General features: G+C 34.4%; 1 protein-coding gene across 4 annotated transcripts; it reads left to right on the top strand.

Moving 5' to 3' along the window:
* LOC126694694 (F-box/LRR-repeat protein At4g14103-like) lies at positions 1 to 9,792 on the top strand. Of its 4 annotated transcripts, XM_050391093.1 has the most exons (6): positions 1 to 228; positions 1,253 to 1,460; positions 1,656 to 2,221; positions 2,410 to 2,577; positions 7,738 to 8,703; positions 8,932 to 9,792. In XM_050391093.1, the coding sequence occupies exons 2-5, from the start codon at positions 1,271 to 1,273 to the stop codon at positions 8,326 to 8,328; spliced, it is 1,515 nt and encodes a 504-aa protein (XP_050247050.1). In that variant the 5' UTR covers positions 1 to 228; positions 1,253 to 1,270; the 3' UTR covers positions 8,329 to 8,703; positions 8,932 to 9,792. The 4 variants fall into 4 exon arrangements, with proteins under 4 accessions (XP_050247050.1, XP_050247047.1, XP_050247048.1 ...); XM_050391090.1 differs by having other exon boundaries at positions 1,253 to 2,221; positions 8,932 to 9,741; XM_050391091.1 differs by lacking the exon at positions 8,932 to 9,792 and having other exon boundaries at positions 1,253 to 2,221; positions 7,738 to 8,849.
* Positions 9,793 to 10,860: the final 1,068 nt, after the last annotated feature.

The raw sequence follows: 10,860 nt of genomic DNA, 5'->3' as shown, positions 1-10,860 counted from the left end.
AAAAAAAAGGAAAAAGAGCAAACTACACAAGTCTCACAAACACAACACAAGAAAGGAAATTGAAATCTCACTAGAAACTTTTCAGACTTTCCCAAAACAAATTCCCGCCTTCCATTGAAAATCCAATAATCTCTCTACCCATCATTATCCCAAAAAGTTCTCCCGTCTTTCGGTTTGGCTCCGCCTCATATCTCCTTCTCAAAATTTCTCTGCCAACCAGAGCCAGAGGTATTTGTTTTTCTCTTCCTATTCAACCCTTTTTTTATTCTTATTTGTTTAGGCCAAGTCAGTGCTTGATTAGGATTCAGTTTTCTTCTGTTCTGGTTGTTTTTGGATTTGGGTTTTCTAATTGGGTATTTGCAGAACCTAAAAAAGAATGAAATTTAGGAAACCCATCAATTGGAAAAGTTCATTGAATTTACTATATAGCCTCATAGTTAGTCCTAAAAGTCTCTTTTACTGGAAATAGATAAATGGGTCTAATAGAAATGTTAGGATGTATGATCATTTTGATATTTCTTATGCTTGCATTTTGTTGATTTATTAAGCTTGCTATTGCTTGCTTCTGATTCTCTGTGTTGTTTGATATGTCACTAATTTGCTTACTTTAATTTCAAAAAAAAAATATATATATATATATATATTTTAACTATAAGGTGCCTATTAGTGTCCTATACTAGGAATCACGGACACGTGTACAAGTATGACTTGACAATATGAGCAATTTTTTAATAATTATAATATGACACTGCTGGTAGGACACCAATATGACACGGTTATGACACTCCAAATGAAGTGTCTGTGCTTCCTAGGTCCTATATAGATCCTAAAGTTGCAAATGGTTTTCTTATGCAATTATTGAAGATGTGACTAATGCTGCAGAGAAGAAAAGAGTAACAAAGCATGAGACTAATTCATAGTGGCTGATTTGAGAGGGTCATACTTTGAATTTTGTTTGTAAGGGATCTAAAATTGGCTAGTTATTTCTGGGTTTTTAAGTGCATCTTGCTATTCTACATACAGATATGGAATTAAAAATGCAACTAGTGCCGTGTGTAAGGAATCATTTTATACATCTGTACAAGAAAAAACTAAAATTTGTAATTGCGGTTTGTTATTGTTTTTAATTATTATTATTTTGATATTTGGATCTGTTATTAGTGCCTGGGGTGATAGATCCTTGTAAAGGTTCTTTCCTTACTATTTATTTTTGCTGTAATCATGATTACAAATTTTAAATATTTTCATGCAGGAGAAAGTAGTAGTAGACATGGATTTTGCTCTTCCATCTCCTAGTTCCAAAATTCAGAAGCTTGTGAAAGGAGGGGACGAGGGTGAGGACAAAGATATAATCAGCAAATTACCTGACAGCATTCTTCTTTACATTCTCTCATTTCTCCTGACCAAGGATGCAGTACGAACATCTATCTTATCAACAAAATGGCGTTACTTGTGGACTGGTATGTCAAACTTTGATTTTAATGACGATTTGTCTTACGAGAAGACGAAAGAAAAAAATATAGAGCTGGGGACGTGTTTGCTTAAATTGGTGGATAGAGTACTCCTTCATGATTCTGCACATATACAAAAATTGCGTCTATCATTTGATATGCCTGTCAGACTGATCCGTCCTTATTTGTGGGTAAAATTTGCAGTAATGCGTAATGTTCAGGAGCTTGATCTTTCTCTACCCGTAAGAGCAACCTTTTTGTTGCACTCTAGCCTTTTTACTTCTAAATCATTGAGTAAATTGCAGTTATACATGGACTGCGTTTTAAGGCTTCCAAGTTCCATTTGCTTCTCAGCCCTCAAGATGTTACATATTTCAGTTACATTTTTGGATGACCAGTCCTGCCAAGAACTTTTTTCTGGCTGCCCAGTCCTCCAAGAGTTGGTCTTATACAGTTGTGTATATAAGAATATCAAGAGTGTCACCATTTCTATTCCAACCTTAAGGAGGTTGACCATCTATGAGTGCCATTCAGCTCCAGATGATTTCCTTAATTGTGAGATCAAGGTTTATGCGACAAACCTTATATCTCTAAGCTGCCAAACTTATTTAACAGTTGACCTTTCGTTTTGTAACCTCTCTTCATTGGTTGATGCATTTGTTGATGTCACAAACTGGAATGATAAGCTACAGGCTGCTCACCGTGCACTCAAACTACTTGCTGGAATACAGGGTGTCAAGTCTCTTAGAATATCAAATGAAACCCTCTTTGTATGTTACCTTACTTTCTTATTATGCAATTAACAAATTGAATTATTTTTGTTTCTTTTTAAACCAATGTTTACTCTGCACGCTTGCATGCACATAGATGTGCACACACAGTGTGAGATTCTTCCATGTTACCACTAATGCTTTGTTTTTACCTTTTTTTTTTGGGGGGGGGCGAGGGTGGTTTCCAGTGTGTCTCCTATGCAGAAAACATTCGCGCTCATATTCCTACGTTCCACAATTTGACGCGATTGGAGGTGTATGTGGAACCTTCTGCTGATCCTGGTGAATATACTGATGAAACGCTGATGGACATTCTTCAAAAAACACCTAGTCTAGAGTCTCTAGACATACCTGAGGTAGATTTTTAAATGTCAAGAATTTCAAGTCTTAACACAAGTAAATTTACAGTGGCCTCCATTTTCATGAATGATTTTTAATTGTCATTTAGGGACTTGACCCGAGAACTTGCTTAGTTGGGGAAGATTGGATATTGAACTCAGTACCCCATTGTTTAAGATATTGTCTCAAGGAGTTTAGCATCTCAAATTTTAACGGAAAAGTAGCTGAAATAGAATTACTAAAATATTTGTCAAAGAATGCAACCATTTTGGAGAGGATGAGGATTTATAGTTCAGAGACTTTTGAAGCAGATTTGAAGAAGCAAGAGGAGATCAACAATCAGTTACAAATACTTCGTGAGGGCTTAGCGAGTTGCATAATTGAGTTCTTGTAAAATTGTAGAGAATTTCCTGGAAACTCAATAGTTCTGAAAACATCCTTGAATTGATTTCTGGACTTCCATAATTTAGTTTACAAGAAGAGTTGTGTTCGTTGGTCTTTCTGATTCCTACCTTCCAAAATTTGATTTCCTAGGTCACCATGTTTTACTTTTCATTGTGGTATGCGTGTTCTTTTTGTGAGCTTATGCCTAACTGATCTAATTCTTGGCACTTAAATGGGAGTATTGGTTTTACAATTAAGCTGCTCTTTGGTTCTAATGGGTTTATGGTCGGGAAGAAGAGTGTTGGTTTTGAAAAGGTACGGAGATTTCCTAATCTCCAGTTCTTTCAGTACATGAGTAGAATTTTCTTTGGAGACTTGAATACAATGAACTGAACTAGCGTATTACATTATTTGCTCGTATGTCAGGAATGAATCAATTTTTTAGGTAGTAGGTACACGAATATCTGCGGCATCTACTACCTACGCAGAACAAGGCTCCCTAATATCTCTTATATGGACTTTTATGGAGGTAGACCAGCAGCTATGCACTGCAGATCAAGCAACTCTCAAGCGCCTCCTTCCATTTCCATGACCACAGAATGCTAGCAAATAGGGGGAAAATAAGTAGAAAACATTTGAACTGGTAAAGTGGATTAGTTACCTGAGGTTTATTCTTAAGAAACCTTCATGAAGCATAGTTATGGTTCAAGTAAGTTACTCTTGAATTAAAAGCACTTGTCAAGTGTGAGTGTTAGATGAATAATGTCTCTCTAACTTGATAATTACAGTATTTTAGGAAATATTTATTTAAAACCCTATAAGATCTTAATGCTACACCTATGGGCTATGGCTATGAGCTTCATAAGGTCAAATGAGGCTCTTGCCATGGAAAGCAAACAGTATTTTTCTTTTTTTCTTATTTATTTATTTAAATTTAAGGGGAAAAAAAAAAACTATAAACCTGTGCATGTTTGAAATTTTAAGATTTATAACTTTTGTGTGTATGATTGTTATAACTTTAAAGAAAGCCCTGTCCTTTTACTATCTCATATTTTCGGGTGTGTAAATTATGATGTCAGAAGGATTGAGAGACGCTAACAGAGGTGAAAAAGAGAAAGTATTGACCCAAAAAAAAAAAAAAAAGGTGGAGAAAGTAGAAGTGTGAAGTGTCATAGGAATTATAAAAATCTCCTCCTCTCTTCCCGCACAAACATAATAATTAAAGTGAGAGTGTTAAGAAGCTCAATTGATAAAGTATTTTGTCACCAAATATGAAATCTATGGTTCAATACCCACCTACATAAAAAAAATTAATCAGTTTTTAGACTTGATGTTAAAAATTAATTATCATGAAGCTGATACCATAAGTTTAAAATACTATCTAATTTATTAAAAAAAATAATAATAGAAAATGAGGTTCTTGAAATGGAAAATATAGTTAACACTCCTAGAGTTTGGACAAATGCCAGTTATGTTCAAGACTCTTCAAAACTGATCAACTTTGTTCATAAACTATAACTCATTTTCTTTCTTTTTTTCTCATATCAAATTGGTATGTTTTGAAAATCTTGGACCTAATTTGCATTATTCCAAACTTCATAGATATTAACAATTCTTTAAAAAAAAAAAAAAAAAAAAAAAAAAAAACCAACCCAATAAACATCGTACAAAACTATAATATATAGTTTTGATATATATTTTATTTTTGGTCACTCTATTTTGATATATACTTTATTCTTCTCAAAAAAAAAAAAAAAAAAAAAATATTCATTGACAAGAATTATTTAATAAAAAAGAGAGAGACACTAGACAAGAAAGGAAATTGAAACTTTTCAGTCTTTTCCCAAAACTTTCCCGCGTTCCTTGAAAACCCATTAATCTCTCTCCCCATTGCTCCAAGTTTTCTTGTCTTTCTGTTTGGCTCTGCCACATTTCTCCTCTATTTCTCAGCCAACCATTTTCAGAGTCAGAGGTATCTGCTTTTCTCTCCCTATTCTATTTTCCTTTTCTTTACCCGATTAGAATTCGGTTTCCAGATTCTGGGTGTAATTTCATTGGGTCTAATGTGCATTGGAATTTCATTGTGTTTTATACATGGTTACTGTGTTTCAAATGGCTCTATTGTTTGTTTGATGGAGGTGATTTTTGAAAGAAGATGGGTTTAACTCAAAACTTCATTGGGTACCTGTTCTTAGCGATGTGTTTCTGTGATGTGGTACTTGTTTATATTAGATACTTGTGTGCCTTGTTTAACACGGATTCTCTACTTAGAGATAATGAGCTATATCATTTATGCTATATGATCAATTAATGATTGTCCTGAAAGTTTAAGTTATTAAGAAATGATGTATTTAATCATTTAATTAAACACTCGCCCTTCACGACTCACGTGTGGGATATAAGTACCCTTATTAAGTGGGGCCGAACGCAAGGGGAATTTTTAAATGGGATGTAAGGTGGAGATAAGGTTTGAATTAAGGATTGCTGTTTTGATACTATGATAAATTACTGATTGACCAAAAAACTTAAATTATTAGGAAATGATAAATTTAATCATTTAATATAAAATTGTCTTAACTTGTTTTTAGAACTTGGATTTAAGTTGGTTCCATCTGATGTAGCTGATACATTTAATGGTTGAATTTGTTGTGTCTAATGCAGTTTTGGTGATGATAATTCTCATACTGTTTTGGTTAGCTTCTTTGTTATGGAACAACAATTTGACCTTTGGATCTCGGAAATATATAGTTTTGTATTTGGTTGTTGTCTGTCTGTTGCTGAGAAACTTTGTTAAATTTCTTGATATGTTTTTATTAGTTTAGATTTTTTTGTTGTTGTTGTTGTGCAGAAATCATGCCCACATCTTCAGGGACTTTGTTTATTTCTGAATGATTTTGGGGAATATCCTTTGAAGTAATACGCAATTGATTTTGGTACGGAGTTTCAAATGGTTTGTAATCATATAAGCGAGGCATACTTATTTTGTTAACATGATGTTCTGTTTTGTGGATAAGATTTATGATTTTTTTTTTTTAAATTTTGATTTAATAATCGCATACTAGCTTTTGTTGTGTCTTAGTGGAAGAAGTTGATATATTTTTTTTGATAATTCAATAGTTACAATGGGGGTGGGGGGATTTGAATTTGGATGCTTTTGTTGGAAATAGAAGGAAGTGCTAGTTGAGACATATGGCCTTGGCTAATATCATTTTTTTTTTTTTTTGGAGGTATAATCATTATTTTCATTAAGTTTTGCATTTGGAGCCAAGTGCCTTTGAATTTTGTAAGGGATTTAGAAATGGCTAGGTGTTTCTGGTTTAAAGTGCATCTTGCCATTAGATAGACAAATATAGAATTAAAAATTAGGGATAATTACAGTAAACCCACCTGTGGTATGACTCGTTTTCACTTTGCCTACCCATGGTTTAATCATTCACACTTTGCCCACTTGAACTTCAATCCGTTTGCTCTCCATTACCCACCTCATCCTCAGACGTTAGAAAAACACATTTTTAATACAAATCAGAACATAACACGGATCAAAAACACAAACTATTGAAACTTTTCCTCACGAGCCCTAGAAACATGAAAACCCCCCTTCTCCAAATCCTAAGAAATTGAAATTCACACTCAGTCCCCTCATCTGCATCTTATTCTTATTCCTTAACTTCCCACCGCCACACTAGTTCAGCAGAAGACAACTTTGGACTATTTGCTAATGTACTGCACTATTTGCTTGTCTGCGTGTCCACTGGAGATCAATACTTCGAAACAGTTGGAACAAGCTTTGTATTTCTTCTACTATGTGAACTGGGTTAGATAGATCATAGATGAGGCCCTCTAGATATCTCCCAGCACTGCAATGACGACGTTCCCGAGCCCCCTTTATCCTTTGGCAATGTCCCTATTTGCCACTCCAACGATTTTCTCAGCTTCCAAGTCGCATTTTTCTCTGGCGGCGTTGGACTCTTCAACCGAACCACTGAGTCCGAGATATCTCTCTCCTTCGACCCTCATATATCAAAAACACCACCTCCGACAACGTTCACAAGGTCAAAGCCACCCTGTACATTTAAGACCCATGGAAGTACTCTATTCCGGTCGGCGATGTTTGGAAAGTATTAGTTATTGGAAAGACGATTCGGTGTTTTCGGTTAATGGGTATTGGTTAGAATCTTCTAGGAAGCTCTGTATAGTCAGATTAGGGAAGAGTTATGTTGGTTCGTTTAGTTCAAAATACCCAGATGTTGTTCTTAAGCTTAATTATTCAAAAGATAATAGCATTTATGGTAGTTTGATCGGTGGAACATTAGAATGTTTGCATATGAAAAATGATTATAATTACTTTGAACTGATTGTGATATTGGGGTTGTCTCAGAATTTCTAGGGCTCGTGAGGAAAAGTTTCAATAGTTTGTGTTTTTAATCCGTGTTATGTTCTGATTTGTATTAAAAATGTGTTTTTCTAGTGTCTGAGGGTGAGGTGGGTAACAGAGAGCAAACAGATTGAAGTTCAGGTGGGCAAAGTGTAAATGATTAAACCACAGGTAGGCAAAGTGAAAACGGGTCATACCATAGGTGGGTTTACTGTAATTATCCCTAAAAATTACTAGTGTTGTATGGAATGAAACATTGTATGTGTAAAAGAAAAAAAAAAAGAATTCGTAATTGGGGTTTGTTATTGCGGTTTGGGACTAGAAATCCTTGTAATCGCTGAAAAATATAATCTCATTCTTTCATTATTGTTTACTTTTGTTGTAATTCTGATTACAAATTTAAAATATTTTCATGTAGGTGGAAGTATTAGTGATGGATTCTGCTCTTCCACCACCCAGTTCCAAAATTCAGAAGCTTGTGAAAGGACAGGATGAGGGTGAGGGCAAAGATATAATCAGAAAATTACCTGACAGCATTCTTCATTATGTTCTCTCATTCTTCCCTGCCAAGGATGCAGTAAGAACTTCTATCTTATCAACAAAATGGAGGTACTTGTGGACCGGTATGTCAAACTTTGATTTTGATGATGAGTTGTGTTTTGGGAAGACAAATAATAAAAAGTTTGAGCTAGGGACGTGCTTGCTTAATTTGGTGGATAGGGTACTCCTTCATGATGCTGCACATATACAAAAATTGCGTCTATCTCTATTATTTATGATGCATGTCAGTGCATTCCGTTCTTATTTGTGGATTTATTCTGTGATAAAGCATAATGTTCAGGAGCTTGATCTTTGTCTACCTATAAGAACAACCATTTTGTTGCCCCCTAGCCTTTTTACTTCCAAATCATTATGTACTCATGGACTCCAGTGTTTTAAAGGTTCTGAGTTCTGTTTGCTTCTCAGGCATCAAGATCTTACATCTTTCATCTGTTACATTTTTGGATGACCAGTCCTGCCAACAACATTTTTTGGCTGTCCGGTCCTCCAAGAGTTGGTCTTATACGAATGTGTATGGAATAATATCAACAGTATCACCATTTCTATTCCAACTTTAAGAAGGTTGACCATCTACGAAGACCTTTTGGCTCGATTACAGTTGCTTGATAGTGAGATCAAAATCTATGCGATAGACCTGATATCTCTAAACTGCGAAACTTATTTAACAGCTGACTTTTTATTTTGTAACATATCTTCATTGGTTGATGCATCTGTCGATTTCACAAACTTGAGTTCTGTGCCGCAAGCTGTTCACCGTGTAGTTAAACTACTAGTTGGAATTCAAGGTGTCAAGTCTCTTAGAATATCAAATGCAACCCTTCGTGTATGTTACCTTACTTTCTTGTTATGTAATTAAAGGACAATAATATAATTTTTTTTGTTTCTTTTTTAAAGCAATGTTTTGTCTGCAAACATGCATGCATATAGATGTGTACACAGATTTGTGCACACACATATATACACACCTGCGTGAACAAGATTCCTCCATGTTACCATTAATGCATTATTTTTACCTTTTTTGGGTTGGGGTGGTGGTGGTGGTGGTTTTCAGTTTGTCTCCCGTGCAAATAACTTCCTAGCTCATCTACCTATATTCCACAATTTGATGCATTTGGAGGTGTATGTGGAACCCTCTGCTGATCCTGGTGAATATACTGAAGAAATACTGATGGACTTGCTTCAAAAAACTCCTAATCTAGAGTCTCTAGACATTCCTGAGGTAGATTTTTAAATGTCAGTATTTTCAAGTCTAAACGCAACTGAAATAAAAGTGGCCTCCATTTTTATGAATGGTTTCTTAATGTCATTTAGGACTGCACCCAAACACTTGCTTGATTGGGGATTATTGGAAATTGAACTCGGTACTGCATTGTTTGAGATCTTGTCTCAAGGAGTTCAGCATCTCAAATTTTAGCGGAAAAGTAGTTGAAATAGAATTGCTAAAATATTTGTTAAAGAGTGCAACCATTTTGGTGAAGATGATGATTTATTGTTCAGAGACCTTAGAAGCAGATTTGAAGAGGCAAGAGGAGATCAGCAATCAGTTACAGATACTTAGAGAGGGCTTAGTGAGTTGCATAATTGAGTTCTTGTAAAATTGTGGAGATTTCCCTGAAAACTCAATACTTCTCACAACATCCTTTAATTGATTTTTGTACTTTCATAATTTAGTTTACAAGATGAGTTGTGGTCCTCAGTCCATCTGATTCTTATTTTCCAATATTTTCATAGGCTCCCATGATCAATGTGCTTTGCTGTGTGTTTTCCTTCTTTTTATGGGTTATGAATGCCTAATTGCTCTGATTCTTGGCACTTAAATGGGTGTATTGGTTTTTTAAAATAAGTTGGTCTTTGGTTTTAATGGCTTTATTGGTCAGAAATGAAGTGTTTGTGTTACCACAGCCTTACTATCCATTTAGAAAATAAAATTTTACCTATTTTGAGAGTTTTGTATATAAGTGTGAAGCAGTCTATATACTGTCCTTAACAGTTTGTATTATGTATGTCTATATAAATCTTTCATGTTTTATTAACGAGAAATTCTATAGACAAAAAATGACAAATTTTTACACCTACTGATGTGGTAGATTGTTAGTGGTAGGTAAAAATGTGATATCAATGGTGCACTTCGATGAGAATTAATAAAAGCTTGTCAACTCAATTGTTGTGAAGAATGTTGAGAAATTCTATGTATGTAGCATTGCTCTTTACTAAGCCTTTTTATATTCTTGAATATTGTTTTTTTGTGTTGTTTACTCGGATGCCTATCCATATTTCTTGCCAACTTATTTCTAAGAGTCTTATAACTTAATTGGTTGACAATTCCTAGTGTTTCCAAATGAGAAATTAAGGGGTCACATCCCCTAACTCTAAATCATTGAATTATTGAAAAGATATCCCTTGTCAGTGGGAGAGTTAGGGAACTTGGTTTTAGGCACTGTGAAGCATATAGGCAGTCTTAGGTACCAATTGCAGTTTAATTACATCACATAGTCTTCATAAGACATGAAAACAGGATTATAGACATATGTTACATATAGAACTTAAGTCTGAATACAATGTAAGCAGTATTAGTGCTACTCTAAATAGTATTAGTGACAGCATCTACTTTCGGTTAAAAAAAACTAGAAAAAAAAAAATCAAATCATTAAAATCAAAATTATGTAGAAGAGAATCTATATGGAAATAGTCGTATTGCATTACTTGGTTCTTTACAAATGAATTGAATCTTTCATATAGAAAATAAAGGAGATGTACCAAGAAAAATGACTATAAGTTAAAAATGCCAATCATGGAAATCTTAAGAAGAAAGAATAAAAAGATAGGCAAACACTATTTTGGTCCCTACATTTTAGGGTTACAATCAATTTAGTCCTTACATTTTGATAATAGTCAATTTGGTCCCTTTTATTTTTAACTCGCAGTCAATTTGGTCCCTACCGTTAATTTACTAATGGAAAATGCCTACGTGGCAAATGAT

The sequence above is a fragment of the Quercus robur genome, chromosome 8 (assembly GCF_932294415.1).
Source record: "Quercus robur chromosome 8, dhQueRobu3.1, whole genome shotgun sequence".
Lineage (NCBI taxonomy): Eukaryota > Viridiplantae > Streptophyta > Magnoliopsida > Fagales > Fagaceae > Quercus > Quercus robur.
This window is presented reverse-complemented; position numbering and strand designations above follow the sequence as displayed.